We start from the raw sequence: 20,952 nt of genomic DNA on the forward strand, positions 1-20,952 counted from the left end.
AAGCATCAGTAGCCAGACTGAGATCACTGGGTCATCTTGCATCTGCACAGCTCTTCCTGAGTGAAACTGGGGGTGTTCAAAAAGGAGGCCACAAAAACAGGGAGACAAAAGGGGAATAAGGGACAGCGGCAGATAGGAAGTCAATTTTTCATCAAGGGTGATGACAGCAGCTGAGGGTCGAAGTGTGGACAATCTCCCAACCAGGCATAATGAAAGGTCTTTTGTGCATCATTTGATAAGAATGGGTGGTACTGGACGATAATGTGTATAATGACACCACACCACACCTTGGGTCATGTGATGAGGCACATTATCAATAACAGGTCAACGATTTGGTCTTGGAACTGAAGAAGCTTCTCAAATGAGAGTTAAGAAATATCTTGAAGAAACTTAAAGAAGTCCAGTCGCTTTTCTTGACCATGACCTGGATGACTGACAACCTACACAGACATACGTGCTTCTGGATTGTTTGCTATCAGGTCACCCGGATGAGCAGGAAGAAAATCGGTGAGGGAACTCAGATTAGGGCCTGAACAATAGCTAGAAGTGCAGCTTCACTACAGATCCGAGCATATAATGAAAAACCGGAAACAGCACGTTTCAAAGTGAGTACATTAGAATGAGAGCAAGGAAATGCTACATCACTATGCACGCCTCGGTATTTTCTGATGTTTTCATATGTGGTGCTCAGCTTGCGTGCAAGGAACAAACTAGGGCCTTGTGGTTTTGATCATACTTCAACAAAAAAGGTGTCACCAAATGTTCACAAACACACTGCACCAAGGTGGCAGGTTACAAAAGTGATAGGAAATCACTGTAGATAGTTGCCCTTCTCGGTGTATGTTTTAGTCAAACCACTGAGTCACAGCAGCAGACACACTATTTTCACAATGACCTCACAAACCCAATCTTAAGTGCAGGAGTTTTGAACAATTTATTTAAACAGCTTTTTTATTTCTTTTTTTTTTCTGGCACATTTATACAGCAGACATGTCTGTTGGAGACAGCACATACGTCCTTCCTGCAAGAGGAAACCTCTGTTCATGTTCATTTCCTTTTGCACCAGTAGTTAAATGAGGTGGACAAATCAGGTATACCTGGCACTTGCAAACAAACAATGCTTTATTGTTTAGATTTCTTTGAAACTCTGGTTTTAAATGCAATTTTTGTTTTAATATTATAAAAAATTATACTGGCAAGAAACTTTTAAAAAATGAAATAATTTATAAGGAAATTTGAATACAGCAGGTAGAGGACACACTTACATGGCATGAGAAAAGAGACTGCAGTAACTTACAAGTGATTCAATGCAGTGTAGAGAATCATATCTCGTTGCTGCAAAAGTAGGTGCTCTTTTCATTGTTCAAACGTGAACATTTTTCAGGATTGTTTATATCCTTTTGCAGTGTTTCACATATTTCTTGAAGGCTGTTCCTCCTTTTCCCCAGACATTATTTCTTGCTTCAGGGCCTGTGTTAGTCTACCTTCCTCTTTTAAATACTGAATAATAATAATCTGATATGTATGGAAGTTAGGCAAGATACTTGCCCAATTTCACTTTTTTCTTCTTCCTTAAAACCTCTTGTGTGGTATTGGCAGCTTGCACTTGATCATAATCAGGCTCGGATATTTTTGTGGATATCTTTGTGGATATTTTTTTAAAAGACATGATTTAAGATGCAATCTCTGATCTATCCAACACCTTGAATGAATGCCTGTATTATTGCTCCCCTCACGTCCATACTTGACTAACTGGGCTATTATTTCCCTGTGTGAGGCCTGGCCAGGTTCCTGCCAAACATGTTTTTTATTTCCACTGAAGAAAGTTTTGTTTGCTTATAGCAAAGCTCAATTTTCCAGATATGTTTTTCCAAGCAATATTGTACATGTAATTCACTGGTTGTAAATTTTACTTTATGTGCATTACCACTGCTGCACTACTGAGCGGTACATTTACTTCACCTCCTTAGTATTCCTGCAACTTTGCTTCCCCTCTTGACTGATTTCTAGTTAGTCACTGATCTTCGTGCATCCTCTGTCTTTGTGATATCACTCATGTGAGATTAACTGGAAGTCATAGGTTTGCTCACCTTAGTTTCAGTAAACTGAAGTAAACTGAAACTAAGCAAGTGATCATTTGCTGCAAACCTCTGAGTTTCAGTCTGAGTTCAGTCTTTGTACTCATATTGGATGTTCATAAGGAAATACTTATATTATATTTATAGCTATTACTGTTAATCCTAAATTCTCAGAGGTGGCAGAAGTTCAAACAGCCAGTATAAACTCTTTTAGACAAATTCATACACCTCCAACCCCTCAGTTTATAAGACCAATACATAAAGACACTTCCCGGTTCATCATGGCCAGTGGTGGGAGACCCTTCTATCTGCAGGACACAGACCATGATGAAGTTGCAGCTCTGCTATGATACATCACATTACATGTATCTTTTCCAAACATGCACATCTATGCTATGGAGGTGCTTTTTTTTCTATTTCTAAAAAGCAGGGGGGGGATGAACTGTGAGCACTGGAGAGGGGATTCATTGTGCCCTCGTGATAAGGGTTGAGCTTCCTCAGTGAAACACATCGTGGGCAGATATCTGGTAAAAGATACCATGGAGCGCTCATGTCAGCCACTAGGAGTTCTAAGTTACTGAAAGAACTTTAGCAGCTGGATAATCCAGCTCTGGTGTGACTGTTGGTGAATCATTGTGGTTTTGTTGACTCAACGGGCTGTAGTATCCCTATCCTGCTCAGCCCAAACTGTAATGGGCAAGGCTTGGGTTAAGTCTGTCTGTAGCCAAACATGTGGCTGTTCTATTGTCTGGTCCTATTCCGTCAGGCTTCTCATTTGGCAAACCAAATACAGTAACATGTTCCACTTGCTCCTTTGTATTTATAACGTCTTTATGCAGCATGGGGACTCACTGATTTATTTCACTGCCACTGCTAATTAGAAGCTTAATCGCATCTGAAACAATGGTTATCATTTTGTATTTTCTAATTCGTTTTTATTTTTATTTCATTTTTGACTTTTTGTTTTCACTTCAGTTTAGATTTAGTATCCAGAGTGGGTTTGCTCGTTTCAGTTCGGGTTTTGTTTTGTTTGAAAATTGCTTCTTTTTTTTGGTCAGTGTTAAGATAAGTAGTATTATTGTATGGAGTGCATATGTCAGAGGTAAACTGAGGAAAATCAGCACGGGGATTAAAAAAAAAAACCCTTTATGAAAGCAGTTGACAGACATCTTATAAGAATACAAAATCTCAATAGACAAGTCCATCAAAGCCTCATCAGGGGAACTGATAACAAATTTTACCAAACAAAGAAAGTCTGAAACTAAAGCTATTTTCTACATATTTTCCCATATTTTATTTTATTCTGGTTAGTCTTCTAAGTTCACAAAACCATTTCAGTTATTTTTTTCTTTTCCCATAAGTCTGGTTTTTAATCTTATTTTGTTACCTAAACACATTTTTTCACATCTAATTTTAGTTTTTAGTTTATTTTACCAAACTTTAATTACCCTGATCTGAACCACACGATAGCGTTTCCCATTCCACACAATGGGATCCCAAAGGGATTCCAACTCCACCTAGTGGTACATAAACCAAATAGAGTGCAGGAAGGATGGGCCCTGTAAGCACTCACTAGAAAATGAAAAAACAACAAAGCAGCTGAAAATACCAGATATGTGGTTTGTTTAGTCACAAGAATAAAAGCCATATAACAGCAACAAGATGTTTAGTCTGCTTTTGATATCGCAAAAGAAACAGACTTCAAAAGGTGCAGGCGGGCTCAAATTGGTGCGACTGCATGGAGACATAACCTTTCTGACTCTAATATTTCCTGTTTTCCGAACAAGCCAAACAGAAGCTTCCCAGTGGCCTCAAATTGCAAGGAATGTTTATCACTGCTAACCTGAGGCGAACACAACTTATTAAACAGAGCACACAAAACTTCTAAACATCTTTATGTGCACAAGGTTTTCTGACAGCAAGCTGAAAAATAAACACAGTTAAAATTTTAGTGTGTTGTTGCAGCATTTAAAAGTTAACCTTTCCTTTTTTACAGGCTCAGAAGGAAAAAAGGTCTTAGTGTTCCAAAAATATTTTCTCAGCTTCATCCATCCAGTCACATGGAGATTCCTCTTCAAAGTCCCTGCAGTGAGAGGACCAACAAAGTCAACACAATTTAAGAACTATACTTTCATTCAGTATCCTTCCCATTTCAGTCTTTTTCTCACCCTGTTCACATTAAAATCAATTAAAACACTGCTGTAACTATTTCCCTTTATGTCCAGATGCTGTACAACATCATCTAATATGCTCTGCATTAATGCTGGGATATTAAACAACAATATGTCAGGGTTACTTACGTGTCTTCATCATCAGAGCGTGGCTGCAGTCGGTCCTCGTCTATAACCAGCTCTTGTTCGGGCCCATCCGTGTCATCACCCTGAGGATGGGAGAGTGGTCCCAACAGAGGGTCTTCACCTGAACAACACCACAATGATGAACACATTAAAGATTTCAGTTGGGCTATCTACAGCTTATATTGAGATAAGAGTCTGCTCACAGATCAGCAGACCTCTGTTTATTATGAAGGTGCTGGAGGCTTTGCTCAGCTGAGCCTTCTCCAGCAGACTCAGAAGCCTCTCAGGAGGATTCCTTTCCCATCGTCTTCTCTGCCTGCTGTCCTCTGGCTCCCCTGCAACAGAATGCTTTGGTTTGGCATTTCAGTCTCCGCCGCTTATTTTTGCACCTTTCAGGAAATGAAATTCTGCTGCTACCATACCTTCATGAGTAGAACTTGTGAAGGTCCAGCCAGTTGATGTCACGCTGTCAGATGAAACCAGACTGGCATTAGCTAACACCTGCAGCACGGTGTCTGATGGCTCAGTAGACCACTGCTTTCGAGGGGCGGGGTCTCTGCTTTCGAAGCAGCTTTTTGATAAGTCCATACCTGATTTAAAGGGTTATTTAGGACATATTTTGATGACAAACCATACAGTCTTAAGAACAAATTCAGTAATGTAACCCTGCCAGCAGTGCAACAGTAGATCATTTTCTTCAACATAACATTGTTAGCTTTGACTCCACCTTCAGATGTTGATGTTTTTATTAAACTCTTCTCTCCCAGAAGACGAGCCACATTCTTTCCCTCCTCTCTGTTCCATCGACCTGTATGCCTCGCCTGCTCCTCCCTCTCTGAGGCCTGTAAAAGATTCAAAACACCGCCCTGAATCAAATGCACAGCACGAGCTCTGCGGCCATCTGAACAAACAAAGGGTCCACATTGGATTACCACAGCTGGCAAAGTTGCGTAAGAGTTTAAATTCTCATGCTACCATTAGGTCAAAACAGCAAGTGACTGTGATGAATGTGCAGCCCTAAAATCAGGTTCAACATACTGATTTTCCCTGGGAGGGCAGGTGTGTACGCAAGAGTTTAGAAACCCTGTGAGAGGTCAGGATGGTGTGCAGGGACGGTCTGTCTTTCGGGTTTGTCTTGAACATCTGCTTGACCAAGTACTGCAACTCATAAGGAAGATGACTGGGGAGGGGAGGGTATGCACCCCGGCACACCTTAAGAATCAGACTCTTCCAGCTGGATGCCTGGAACTGGACACAGGAGAAAAGCGTGAAGACACAACAAACCACACTGTGCATGAAGTGTGGAGGAGGGAGTACCGGGTGTCGCAGGGTGCAGAGCTCGTACAGGACGCAGCCTAGAGACCACACATCACTGCAGAACACACAAAGGGAGAAATGGTTATTCATTCACACCAGACATTTCATCATGTACTGGCAGAGTCAGAGAGAACTGGTTAACCCATGCATGAGTTACACAATCACTGCTGAGCCCCTTTAGTCAGAGAACTCAAACTAAATCAGAGACTGAAAATAACATGTAAATGTATGCTGTCAGGGAAAAAAAGCCTGCAGAGAGACTCTAAGCCGGGGGTTCTCAAAGTTTTAATGACTTAGTCCCACTTTAAGAAGCCAGAATATGACTTAACTTTTAGTTAGTCTTTGCACTGTCTCTCTACAGAGGATGACAGTGTTTTATGTTGCTATTTCTTCATTTTATTCAGTCACTTTTTGTTCTGGTACATAGTTGTTATTCATGTATTACTCAAGTGAGTGTTACAGTGCTTGATGCTAGCTGTCAGTGTTAGGAATGTTCAGTCGGCTATGATGGCAAGAACAGAAGAGTTGGGTTTGAAAAGAGATGATCCCTTGGTATCATTCTGCCCTGCTCTATCGTAACACGACATGAAGTGTGGCTGAATGAAATGTGCAGCGGCAGACTCGAGGGCCACTCGAGGGCTAGCACTTGGTGATCCAAGTCCTTTAAGATCTCTGGATATTTTTGTAGTGCAGATTTCACACATACTTTCAATAACTACTGTAGGCATTCCAATGAACTATAATTATCACATACAGTAATTCCGCATATACGCACAAATATGTACACACACTCTGCAGGTGCTCTACTGTCACCATAGTTTGACCAGATTTGGTTCTGGCATGTCCCTTTTTAAAAATAAAAACCACACAGTTGGTTAAACAGATGTATTATTTGTATGTACAGTCATGGCACAAAGTTGATTTTTCAGATTTTCTTTAGATTATTTTTACATGTTTTTTTTTGATATTGTGAATAACACAAGGGTTCTGTGAGATTCAAAACATTTTTATTGGCAAACAAATAAAAATTTAGTATGGGCAGTGACAGCACTGCCAACAATTTTTGCACACAACTGTAGACTACTCTAGCATAGGTTCCTGTTTCTTTTCTCATCGATCTAGTTACTATTAATCCGTATTCACAAATTTTATTCATGTAGAAAACATGCCCAGAAACTCTTGTTAGCACATTTTAGTCAATTCATACACTCACCGGCTATTTTAGTGGGTACATGACGGCCTGCTGAAAACGGGAATCAAAATGGGGAAGAAAGGAGATTTAAATGTAAATGTGGCACGTTAGCGCCAGACAGACTATACTGTATATTTTAAAAACTGCTGATCTGCTGGGATTTTTCTGACACAACTACCTCTGGGTTTACAGAGAATAGTCAGAAAAAAGAGAAAATATCTAGCAAGCATAATTTCCTTGGGTCAGAATGACTTATTGATGCCAGAGGTCAGAGGAGAATGGCCAGACTGCTTTGAGCTGATAGGAAGGCAACAGTAAATCAAATAATCACTTACTACAACCAAAGTATGCTGAACAGGATCTCTGAACGTGCAAAATGTTGAACATGAAAATGCTGCGCCACAGCAGGAGAATAAATACACCGAGTGCCACTCTTGTCAGCAAAAAACAGGAAACCGAGGCCACAATTCACACCAAAATTGAACAACATAGATTAGGAAAATATTGTGCGGTCTTACAAGTCTCAATTTCTGCTGCCACATTTGGATGGCATGATCTGAATCTGGCATGAGCAGCATGAAAACATGCTAATCTCCTGTTCAGCAGCATGCTGAGCAGGAGATTTGCAGCACAGGTGTTCAGTTGGCAAATCTGCAGCAACTGTGTTGCTATAATGTTAATATGGACAAAAACTTTGAGAAACCCTCCACCCTCCTATTGAATTAAAGCAGTTCTGAGGGTAAAAGGGGTTTTAACCCAGTCATAGCAAGCTGTACCTAATGAAGTGGTTGGTGAGTGTATATTTACATTTCTGCTTTTAACATTTCTTGTTACAATGGCACACATTTTCTAAGCACAGACACTGATCTATGGAGAAGAAACATAATTTCATCTTTATATTGTTTAATATAAACCGGAGGATCCAGCCGAACGCTCACAGTAGCATACCTCTTATTGTTGTACGGCTTATTGTCCCAGATTTCTGGTGCCACATAATACGGAGTTCCAACATATGCATGAGCGTAAGCCTTCGAGCTGGAACAAATTTACAATCAAATTTAAAATCGACAAACTCAACATTAACTTAAAAAAGCTGAACAGCATCAGGTTCTTTACCTGTTCAAAATACAGGCTGAGCCAAAGTCTCCAAGCTTGACTGTCCCATTATCGGTCAGGAAAATGTTCTGGGTGAGGATGAAAGATAAGTGATGATTTAACATGACACAAGCTATAAGTACAGCCAATTATGGCAAAATGAGATTATATCACATAGATGGGTTGTAATGTTTCTGATCTGGATCAGCAGTTTCATTTTTGTTCATTTCATTCAACACACAACCAAGCAAAATGATTCCGATTTGGATTCAATTGTGCTTGCCTGACATGAAATTCACTGATCCACACCACCGGGATATACAGCAATGACATTGGAATGTCATTCGGGCTGGAGAAGTGTACTCAGATGGTAACAAAGACTGGGAAGGTAGTCAGAATTGAGGGAATCACACTACCAGATGGCAACACTGCAGACATAGAGGACAGCTACAAGTATCTGGGGATCCCACAGGCAAATGTTTATCCATGAAGAGGCTGCTAGGAAAGCTGCAACCATGAAGTACCCGCAGAGAGTCAGGCAAGTCCTGAGAAATCAGCTGAACAATAAGAACAAGATCCGGGCTATCAACGCCTACGCTCCGCCCGTGAGCAGGTACCTTGCTGGGATAATAACCTGGCCAAAGGAGAAGATAGAAGCCACTGACATCAAAACCAGGAAGCTCCCCACCATGCATGGAGGATTCACCCCAAGTCCAGCACCCTGAGGCTGTACGCTAAGCGGAAGGAAGGAGGCCGGGGAATGGTGAGTGTCAGTACCACAATCCAGGATGAGACAATGAACATCCACAAATACATCAGGAAGATGGCCCCAACTCACCGCGTGCTCAGTGAATACCAGGCAGCAGAAACCCAAGAAAAGGAGGAAGAAGAGGAACCATCATGGAAGGACAGGCCCCTGCACGGTATGTACCACCGGCAGATAGAGGAAGTGGCTGACATCGAGAAGTCCTACAAGTGGCTGAACAAAGCTGGACTGAAAGCAGCACAGAGGCACTAATCATGGCAGCACAGGAACAAGCTCTGAGCACAAGATCCATAGAGGCTGGGGTCTATCACACCAGGCAAGACCCCAGGTGCAGGCTGTGTAAAGATGCCCCAGAGACAATCCAGCACATAACAGCAGGGTGCAAGATGCTAGTAGCCTGCTGCAATAGATGTAGGCTGCCGGGGGATTCCCATGATGCATTGAGTTTTTCCTTTCCAGTCACCTTTCTCACTCACTATGTATTAATAGCAGTGTTGGGACTAACGCGTTATTAAGTAACGCGTTACAGTAACTACGTTATTATTGTGGTAACGAGCACGGTAACTAGTTATTATGCCAAAATCAGGAACGCGTTACTCGTTACTGGGATTTAGATAGGGTCGTTACTCGTTACTTCGTGTGGTGGCATCGCGGAGTTTCCACAGATTCAGTAACATTAGCAAGTGGTGGAGGCCAGCAGGTGGATGAAGGAAAAGGGACGCAGAAGGAAAAGAGACCCGAGGCGGCCGCCGGTCCAAGTGTGAACTGAACTTCAGGTAAGAAGTTATGACCTGCAGTCTCTCTGGGTCAGATATAAACCAAGCTTAGGTGGAGTTTATTTTCGTTATTCTGACTTTTTCCGTACTGCGTGCTAGCTAGCATGACGGAGTTTCTATACAGCTGGGTGGTGCTATGAAGTTAATGATGTTGAACCTTATTTTGTTCATAAGTTATTAGAGTTGCCAACCGTCCCGTCTGGTATTCAGAGAAAATATTACGCGTTTCTTATTGAGGTGAAAAGGAACAGTTTGTCCCGTAATTCAGCTACAATGAAAAAGGCACAAAGCTGGAGTTATTCTGTGTCTTTACGCTGCACAGCTGCCTCTTCTTCTCTCATTCTCCCCCCTCCCTCTCCCGTTTCTACTTCAATCATGAAACTGATCAATGATCAGCTGATCGGCTCTCTTGTTTGTTTATCGCCCACTTTGCGCCGAAAGAGGAAACCAGCGGATGTCGCGCTAAACAACAGCAGCACGTTTAAGCTTGATCAGCTGCTGTTAGAATTTATTTAATATTAATTTCTAGTATCAGCTGATGTTTGCTGGAGCCACAGCTGTAAAAAAAGCTGCTGGTCATGATATGGTTTGGTTATCTGGTGAGAGGGAAACATGAAGATGTAACCAGGAGATGTCCTTACTGGATCATCAGAGCTGAGCAGGTGATGGAGAAACAGGTTTACCTTTTAGGTGACATGAATGAGTTGAAGGGAAGTTATGAACTGTTTCTGAGAGACAAATAACACCAGGATCCTTTTTTAGGTAGCTGACAGCTGGTAACTGTGCAGGTGCGGATCTAGCAAAGTGTGGCCAAGGGGGCATGTAGGGCATTAACAGGGAATGGGGGGCACAAAGAAATACTTTTCTTTCTTATTCTCATTTAAAATGTCTAGCTTTTAAAAAATAATTATCTGAATCTTACAACAAACGATTGATAGATTGATGCATATATACCATCAAAACAGTGTACATCACTGTCACAACAGCGTTTGTTTTCATTCAAAGGCTTTATGATTTTTCCTATAATGGTGGGCCAGTTTCTAGTCAAAATGCCCGGGCCAATTTTCTTTCCCAGTCCAGCCCTGTATGCAGCTCATCTGCAGTCTGGTGTTACTTACATCTTCCTATTCAGAAGGCAGAATTTCTGAGTTCTGAGTACAATCGAAAGCACCACGACTGCAGTTTTTGTGTTGGATGTAAAAGGTGCACATGACTCTGTGACGTAGGCTAGAATCATGGCAGCAGTCAATGACGGTCCAGGCGTGGGATTTCTCTCGTGGAAATATGCACGTTATCATATCCTTTCTATTGGTAGGTGGCACAGTGCACTTGTGGCAAGTAAGCAAGCTAGAAGACTGGCAAAGTTATGGAAGAAACACATTAACAAGAGAATTCTGAGTAAAACCAAAGTTGCTTTCCCTAGTAACTAGTTACTTTGAAAGTAACGAGTAACTTGAAGTAACTGAGTTACTTTTGAGAGAAGTAACTAGTAATGTAACTAAGTTACTATTTTAAAGTAACTTACCCAACACTGATTAATAGACCTCTCTGCATTGAATCATATCTGTTATTAACCTCTGTCTCTCTTCCACAGCATGTCTTTATCCTGTCTTCCTTCTCTCACCCCAACCGGTCGCAGCAGATGGCCGCCCCTCCCTGAGCCTGGTTCTGCCGGAGGTTTCTTCCTGTTAAAAGGGAGTTTTTCCTTCCCACTGTCGCCAAAGTGCTTGCTCATAGGGGGTCATATGATTGTTGGGTTTTTCTCTGTATCTATGAAGCGCCTTGAGGCGACTTTTGTTGTGATTTGGCGCTATATAAATAAAATTGAATTGAAATTGAATAGTATACAGAAACATCTGTGCCGAATATGGCCTGGAAGTTCCGAGGTCAAAATCAGACACGCCCCCTAGGGCGAGCTAAGATCCTGTGGGACTTCCAGATACAGACGGACAAAATGGCAGTAACATCAGGAAGAAGGAACACAAGAAGCTAGAGAAGTAGCACGGGGTCAGAGAAGAGCTCAAGAAGATGAGAAGGGTGAAGGTAACAGTGGTCCAAGTGGTAATCGGAGGACTAGGTGCAGTGACTCCTAAGCACAGTCACTGTCTATAGGTCTGTTGCATATTTTTTACACACTGGGCTAAAATATGCTGATCATGGATACCTTTTTTTAAGATGTAATTTAGCTGAAATCTGGAATTACAGAGCTGAATTTGTTCAGTAAATGCTACCGAGTGACATGAGTGTTCAAACTGAGAGAACTGAGAGAACAAACATAGGAAATCTGATTCTTCTCTCTATGTTGAAGGCAGGTTTGACCTGAATGAACCAGAAGACACATTCATTAATGTACCCTGAACAAAGTCAAATGCATAAGCTAGAAAACCTAGACGTGACTGTACCTTGGATTTCAGATCTCTGTGCAGAACTCGCTGATCATGGATATGCTTTGCACCTGCGCACATTTCAGCGAACCACTTCAAGATCTGAAAAAAGAATTTAAAAACCCAATGAAACACAAGTAGGGAAGGGTAATTGTGATCATGAGTGCAGGAAGTCAGGACGTACATTATCAACACTGAACTGGTTTGACTTCTGTTGCTTAATCCTCTGGAGCAGATCTCCTCCGCTGCAGTACTCCATAACAATCCACAGGAGTTCATCAGCTAAACAAACACAATCACACATGCTATTTTGAAATCCAAACAATCGTAACTGTATGCTCATAAAAGGTTTGCAATGACTTTTAAAGCGAGTGATATTCGTGTGTACGATTACCCTCGAATGCCTCCCTGAAAGCCACAATATTAGGATGTTTCATTCTGGACAGCAGGATGGCTTCCCTCCTCGAATTCTCCAGTTTGGACTGATTCTATAAAAATGCAAATGCAAACATGATTGTATTCCATACAGCGCGAAACAAAACAAACAAACAAAGGCAGGCTGACAACAGACAGCTTCCATGTCTCAGTGTAAGCAGCAATCTGGCAGGTTATCAGCAAGGCGCAAAAAACGAAACTAAACTCAAATAAAATAAAAAATTTCCATATCCGACCCCAGGCTGCAACATCACGCCTGGAATTCCAACAAGTCTTATTTTACTTGAATGTTTTATAATCATCACAGTTTCGGGGGAAGATTTGAATCAGACTGATCCGTTTGCTCCAAACAGGTGAGGACATTCCCTCCTTTCCTTGCACATACCTTTGGCAGCTGAATCTCCTTCACCACATATTTTTCCTGACTGCTTTTACACCGCACTAACGCGGCCCGGCCAAACGAGCCTTCACCGATCACTTTAACAAGTGAGTATTTCTCCATCGATCTTCTCCACATAAAAGACAAAGAGGGAAAGAGAAAGAGCACACTGGGGGAAATAACTACAGCGGGATGAGCCGATGGAGCCGACCCTTCACATCACTGCTTTTTTTAAGCCGCGTGTGATCGTACAGGGATTTTTTTTACAATACATACAGAAGAATACCGTCCCAAAAATAACCTCCACCTAGACTAGTGCGGTTTATCTGGCCACTACTTCCTTATTATTATATGACGTAGGGCGAGGCGCCACTGTGCTACCCAGCGTGACCGCTAGATGGCAGAACACAACCTCGAAAACAGACTAATAGTTTCATATGTCGTGCAGTGATATTGTAAAAGCATTGTAACAAATTTAGCAGTAGTTTTTTTAAATGTAACACTATGCATTTGCTTAAAGTTGTATTATATGGTATTATGATTCTATATTATATTTGTATTTGAGAAAAAATATTTTTAACTAATAAAAAGTGATGTTAATAGCTGAACAGCCATGTAATAATAACTCTTTGAATACCAACACTTGTTTCCTCGACATCATATACACGTCCATGGAAATATTAATTAATTAATTAATAAAATAAAGTGCTGGGACCCAGTTAGGTACTGATAGTGAGGCAGACAGCTTTACTTGTGAATCACAAGCATATTAAGCTGAAGTAAAACACATGTGTGTGCGTGCAGGGTAATGACATGGAAGAAGAGGTCCGCAATGAATTAATGGAAATGAAACGGACTGTCACTATTCATCATAATGAAACGACTGGTTTGATATAATAGTTCTGATCAGGTAACTGAAGTTTTTGAGTTTAACCCCTCAAGCAAGGAAGTCCACCATAAATGATCCTGTTTTTCATTTCTTAGCAAATGCAATACAAAAAAACTGGCAACCAACCAACAAAAATGACTACAAAAACACATTAAATGTTAATAATCATGACTTTGCCCCCCTCTTTTTTTTTTTTTTTTTAACGAAAACGCTTATTTGAAGGTAGGTAGGTATTTGGGGAGGACAGGGGCCTGTTTACTACTATGTTACATCATCCCTCCTTTTGACAACATGCAGTAAGGCTCTGAGCTGCCAGTTGTGTTCTAGTTTTGAAAGTGAAATCTTTTCCTATTCTTCCTATTTCAGTTTCTCAACAGTTCAAGGGCATGCTTGTGTCATATCTTTTTGTTTCATTATGCATCAAATGATCACAGTGGGTGACGGGTCTGGACTGCAGGCAGGCCAGCTGAGACTTGAAGTCTTTCACCACAGAGACATGCTGCTGTTATATGTGGAGAATGTAATTTGGCATTGCCTTGCTGAAATAAGCAAACCTGTTGCTGAAAATGGTGGAATCGTTTGGCAATAGTGATTTATCATTATGTCACTGCATCCCAGTACCAGGTGGTAGCAAGCTGAATGGGACCTCTCCACTTTGCGTGGGTTTGAGCTGTAGAAGGAAGCCAGAATCACAGACGAGAGGAAAACATGCAAAGTCCAGACAGAAAGACCCCAGCAAGATGGATTCAAACCCAGGACCTTCTTTGCTTTGAGGCAGTAATTCCAAATACAATTAATATTGACAGTAGATATTGGATAGCTTCCACTGCGCAGCTGTCAGTCTTCAGTGTAGTGCTGCCTCAGGATATGAAGCTGTGAAGATTTTTATTATTATTTATTTATTTATTTGAGCGCTTTTGGCATTCGCCTGCAGAGATTTTTTTTTCAGATTCTCTTAATCCTTTAATGATATTATGTGCCACAGATAAGGAATTATTTGCCATTTTCCCATTTCTACTTGATAATATTACAGTCACATTGTTGCATTGTTCCTTACGCTGAATTCACAGGCTGGTGAAGCACCCCCCTCCTAGCTTTACTTCTAAAAGACTTGACGTCTGTATGATTTTTACACCCAGCCATGTTTCTAATTAACCTTGTTAGTTGTGAGATATTCCACCGGATGTCAGATTCTTTATAAAAAACAATGCAATCCATCATTTTTACTTGTTTACACTCATGTACATAAGCTATAAAAGTCTAAATATAAGATCCTGCCAGTACAGCGTTTTGAAATCAGTCTACAGAGCATCACACCAGCTTAAGCATCCATGTGAGAGTCTGCTAATTAACTTCCATATCAGATGGCAATGAATGAACTGGTGTGTAAATGTGTAAATTGTGCAAGGAAAGAAAGTGTCATTTGTAGCTCAGGAGTTGGAAGTTGAGCACACACCTCTGCTGTGCTTTAATGATCAGCAGAATCCCCCAAACAGCATCTTCTGCGTTTACCATAGAACCACAAATTATTTGTTTCATTACCTTCTGATATGCTTCCCCCTCTTTGGTATCGCTCTGGTTGCACCTATTAGCAAATAGCTGATCCTCCTCAGGAGGAAAATAAAGACAGTTACGAATTATGGTCCAACAGTTTGTTTACAGCTTCTGGATTATGCTGCACAAGCTGTTTGGGGAAATGTGATGGACATTTTCCCTTATTTTGGCACATATAATGATGTCTCATTTAGTCTGGAAAGAAGCCCTGACAAACTCTCAGTAGAGCCTATACTGATAAATGGTTGGGGGACTATATGCAGCATGGAAGAGCTATCTCTTTATGACAAGCTGTTAACTTTGCATTACAGAATTTAAAGGTAAATCAGAAAACCGATGAAGTTCAGGCTCTTGCTGGTGATTTCATCTACTTCCACAGAATAGTGTTTCTCCAATAAAACTAAAAACATGCTTTAAATACAAAGTTTGTTGGCCACCAGAGGACCAAACTGTAAAAGTTTGTTTTTCTCTGACAGAGCTATTTTACATCACATTAAACGTTTGATTTGCGAGGTATTTGCTGATTCTATATGAAGGGCCTTGCTGTAGGCGTTTGTGGTATCAGACCGTATCAGATGCTGTGACTCATCTAATTTGTGCTGCTTCATAATTGATGGACGGCTGGCATGAAGCAGCTGTGGGGCAATAAAAATTAAAAATTAGCTTACAGGTTTCTCAATTCAGGATTTAGGCGCTGTATGATATATGGACAGGATCATGGAGGACATCAACGTGAAATACAGTCTACAGTGCAATACATTTACATTTCATGTTCTTGAAAGAGAATACAAAAACACAGGCCAAGGAACAAAAATGACAAAGAAAACCTGTATTGATGACCTTCTTTCACTGTAATATATTTTAAGAGAAATTATGTCATGAAATTTAAGCTTCATTTAATTTTTTATGTTTGACATTATAAGTGGAATACACCTTTTGTAACAAAAAAAAAAAACCTTGATGTCTTGCCAATTTAATTTCTAGGAGAAGCTTATAGTATATTGAAAGCCATCAAATGTTCGGTCGTGGGAACAATTTGAAATCCATTGTCAGTGAAGGTGAATGTTTAAGTCCATCAGGGAACCATAAACCTGCATAAGATGTAATATGCAGTGTTTAAATTTAAAAAGAAAAAAAGCAGGGCATGAAATACCGCTGCAATATATTGTAACAACAGTGCATTGCCCAGGTGGCATTAGTATGAGAAAGTTAGGACAGTAGTAAATCTTCAAATTGAATGCTCTGAGCAGCTTTGTTTAATAAAAACAGCAAATTATAAGGAGCAAGCATTTTTAAAAAAAAAAAATTCATTGATATAAGCTACTTCATGGAGGAAATATTAAAGATGATGAGTACAATATCTTCAAACCATTGTTTCATTACCCACAGCTGTAAGCTACTCAGCTGTTCAAACAGAATTGGATTGAATGAATTCAATCCAATGATCAGCCATCAAAGAAGCAAGACTATGATTCAATGCACCGTGTGGGTGATGAAGGGCAGATCTAAAGTTCACCTGAATTATAAAGTCCATTTGAGAGACATAAAGCAACACTTTATCACCGTCCTTTCCCTCAGACCACAGTGCTGTCCTTCAGATAATTATCTGGGATATTTTTCACCTTGCCCCTCTTTCTTGTTACACTGTCCTCAAAGATAATTATCCTTCACATATTTTTGGATTTGAATCCTACTGAGTAAAAAAGGACAGGCTAAACAGTCTAAAGAGAATATATTCATTCACTTACTAAAGCCCCATATTCAAAATCCCACAAAATTAAAGAATAGATCCATTATAAGAAATTATTAATTAAAATACCGATTTCCTAGGTGGTTAATACCAATGCTACATTTTCAGTAGTAACTGCTTAGATGTTGCTGCCATCCAAAGAATCAAAAGAGAAATCTGTGGATGTTTTGTGAAACACTGTGTATCATATTTAAAGGTGAATGGCTAGGAGATTTAAAGAAGCAGTATCTCTTTGGGCACTGAAGGAAAAAAGATACGCCTATGAAGCAGGAAAGGGAAAAATATCTACAAAATAGTATAAAATGACCAAACTAAAGCTATGTAATCTAAAAATTGTACTTCATTACAGAGGTGAGTATATGTGGTGTGGTACTTTCCTTAATGCGCACTCTAATGTTCACATCATCCTGGGTGACATTAGTGGTTGAGAGCTTCTGTGGCAGTTCAAAGAAACTTAACAGCACATTTAAGACATACAGGAAGTGGGGAAAGACATAACAATATCATTATCAGACAACTAAATCACCTAAACAGCTTCAGTGGAATGCCTAGACCTATGTGAGCTCAAGAATGAAAGATAAATGCATTTTTCCCCCCAGAGATAATGAACCAAATATAGCACGGGCCACTTCTGCAAAATGAAAGAAAGTTCATAAAATGTATATAGTAGCGGGATAATGTTCGTAATCAGAGCAGACGTTCAACAAAACAGCATCCAAAAAAGGGAACACGTTTCTGAGTGTGTAAAGAGATAGACGCCAAGATATCGAAGACATCGAGATGAAAAGAAACCATGACTGATTTTCCAGGTTAGCTGGAGAACGAAACAAGGGCTGATTTTTGTCATCCCGAAGCAGTAAGAATTGACACACCTACAAATAAAAACCTCCGAAATATCATGAGAAATATATCATAGACGTCATGGGATTTTGTGCTGCTGGTACACCATGTGCAGTCATGTGATGTTTTGCAGAGGTACTATTCTAGTGCTTATAGACTTTTGCAGTATTTTGGAACATTTACCACACAACCACCAGAATGCCAGAGGAAGTTACCTCATAAACTCAGAGTACCAGCATCAGGGAGCAGTTCCCGGAGGAAAATTTTGCTGCTAACAATAGCTGTTTTCTTTTCCATTCCTCTGGTCTGGTATTTTTCACTGGGAAAGTGTATTATTTTTCACTTGATCTGGAGACAAATATCCAGCTCTAAAGCTTGTTGATTTTTGACTCTCGCTGTCTCTACTAAGTGGAATCAGGTGTGTGAGAAGTGCTAACCAGCTGCAAATCATCTGTAATCTTTCCAGCCTTACGTATGGGTCTCTGACTTCCCTACTTTACCAGACTGTAGACAATCCATCTTCACCAGCCTGAGTCCAGCTACTGATGCCCTCTCATTGTACTTTCCTTGTACGTATTTCCCTCTTCTGACTGCCCCTCTCTTGTCTTTCTCTGGCTGGGCTTGACACCGCTGGGCTCCATTTCCCCTCCCTGCATTGGTAAATCCATAAGCTGCCAACTTCAACCTTTCTTCCTGGCCCCTGGACTCAGTATTAACTTAACATGTGAATAGCTTGCTCTTTATTGCTACACCCTACTTCTTCTTCCTGTATTCTTCATTTTGGTTCTCTGTTCAGCCTTAACAATATCCAAGACCACCTGAAGTAAATCAGTTGCAACAACTTTTCAGGATGAAGTGCTTCATTTATGTATCATATAAAATAGGTTTGCTGCGATTCAAAATAGAATTAAAATGGTAGTACATTTGGAATCCTGTACTCGTGAGCTTTTGGAGACAGACAGAAGAATCAGCATGTTTCTCCTGGGAGGCCTTCTGTGCTGCAGAGGGTTGATAGCAGAGTTGATTACGCCAAACAATACCTCGGTGTTGTGACAATTTAGATAGGAGCTCAGAGAACGCTCCTCATACATCTTCTCTGCATATATCTCGTATTGCAGTATAGGTTCTCTATATGGCCCTGAAAATATTTGCACTTTTTTGGATGCTGTGTTTGTAAGGAGTTGTGTTTTTTGAGTAACAAGAAGACATTAATGATGGATTTTTCCTTTTTGATTTTCTAGTGCAACAGAACTCTGTTCAGCCTTTAATGAAAACTGTGCCATTTCTGCAAGCTTTGGGAAGCTCTCTGTGTTTTATTTTTTCTTTTTCCTTTGAGACAGTGCCTAGAGATATGGTTTCAGATCTCTGGAAAATTTGTGAGGCAGTAACTTTTGGTATTTAGGAATTATCTATAAAGTTATTTGTTGGGGGAAAACTCTGTAAAAGACCCAGGAGAAATAAAGACACAATGAGACAAGATCACTTTTTATGCTTTAACGTGCACACGGGTAAGCTGTTCAGAACAACTCACAACGTGTACAGAGGCTGGGCACTTTTTATAGGAAAGACAGTGAGAACAGGATAAGAAAAATACAAAACAGATAAAATAAACAACTCCATATGTGGCGCTAGTCTCGTCAGCAGAGAGCTGGGAGAAAGCTGTGAGAGATAAAACAATCTAAAACAATATGTCCCAAAACAGTATGTCTTTGCTGAGAAAGTCTAAAAAGATAATTCTAAACTAATCTAACCATAGACAAAAGGGCATGCTTGCACATTTAAAAGAAGGTAAAGAAACATAGAATCATTTTTCCTGTAACATTATTGTACCCAGGTTTCACCCAAGTTTGGAAATAGGCTGCTGCTAGTTTCCTAGTTTGAGTTTTGACTGAAGTGTCTTAAAAGGCAATGGCAAGTGCACACAAGGAAGACATCTGTCTGAGGATACCAATGCTTTTTCACTAATGCTCTTTTACTCCCATCCCTCAGAGCCGGTCTCCTCTTACTAGGAAATAATTTGGATGAACTTGTGAAATGAAGTTATGAAGAGGAGAAGTGAGGCAATGTGGAAGCCATCTGAGATTTGGGTGTTTTTCTCATCATGAGAAATTGGAATGTTATTGATGAAGAGCTGCAGACATACAGCCCACAGGTTTATTTTATTACTAATGTCTGGGGAAAAAAATAGACAGATTTGGTATGTCTATTTATAAGAAAATAGAAACCAGTGACTGAAAATTCCAAGTAGGTGCGAGGTGCAACATGGTAAAATCTACAGAGAGCAACAGCAAAGCTGTCTTCTGCCCTGTGTGATATTAGTGCTCATACTAAAGCTTCACTCATAATCTCACCTGTGGCAAATATACAATCACCAATTAGCCTAGCCCTCCTAACTGCATGTCTTTGGACTGTGGAAGGGAGCTGGAGTACCCAGACAGAACATGCAGACTTCACACACACAGAAAGGCCCCGGCCAGATGGTGGATTTGAACCCAGGACCTTCTTGCTGTGATGCGACAGTGCTAACTACCACCCCACTGTGCTGCCCTAAATAGTAAAGCTGATATATAAAAACTGTATCACCACTATTCTGCATATAGATCATCCTTATCTGTCTGATACTTTATAATCACATTTTAATTAACTCTATGCACACCCATGTTAAGCCCATTTAGGTGATTTAAGTAGTTCCGGCTCATTAGAGGTCTTAAAAAGACAAGATATCTCTCTCAGAGAGTAAAACTTTGCACGTGGAATCAATTCGGAATGTTACAATAGGAAAGGCAACAGAAAAATATTGTTTGCACTAGCTCACAATCATCTATCACCCCCAAGTCTAAATCTCATACTTCTGCAACTACATCTTCTTTTTGTTCTCAGTACCGCTGGCCTTACAAAGTGTGTAATATGTATTCTCTAAGACATACCAATTTGTCATAACATGACCTTGCAGCTGTAGCACAGAGGACTGTGGGTCAGACTGACCAAAGAGTGTACTCACTCACTTACATACTGCAAAATGCTACCAAATGCAGTACAAGTTTAAGGTTAAGCTTTATTTGTCGCACACAGTATAGTCACGTATGTACCTAACTGACTGTGCATGAGGAAAAAAAGAAAGAAACAACCAACATAAACAATAAACCAAAATAAACAACAGTGCAATCATAAGAGACGTCAATGACTGAATATTGGTGTAG

The 20,952-nt window shown here is 40.3% G+C and overlaps 1 protein-coding gene across 1 annotated transcript; it reads right to left on the reverse strand.

Annotated features, from left to right (window-relative positions):
* Positions 1-915: 915 nt before the first annotated feature.
* On the reverse strand, positions 916-13,082 carry nek3 (NIMA related kinase 3). The gene is made up of 13 exons (XM_082503544.1): positions 12,726-13,082; positions 12,300-12,393; positions 12,090-12,187; positions 11,924-12,007; positions 8,001-8,068; positions 7,833-7,919; positions 5,693-5,747; positions 5,414-5,623; positions 5,103-5,217; positions 4,798-4,965; positions 4,591-4,710; positions 4,379-4,496; positions 916-4,161 (listed from the first exon to the last, which is right to left on the reverse strand). The coding sequence occupies exons 1-13, from the start codon at positions 12,855-12,857 to the stop codon at positions 4,095-4,097; spliced, it is 1,416 nt and encodes a 471-aa protein (XP_082359670.1). The 5' UTR covers positions 12,858-13,082; the 3' UTR covers positions 916-4,094.
* Positions 13,083-20,952: the final 7,870 nt, after the last annotated feature.

This window comes from Aulonocara stuartgranti (genome assembly GCF_965226115.1).
Source record: "Aulonocara stuartgranti genome assembly, chromosome: 14".
Taxonomy (NCBI): domain Eukaryota; kingdom Metazoa; phylum Chordata; class Actinopteri; order Cichliformes; family Cichlidae; genus Aulonocara; species Aulonocara stuartgranti.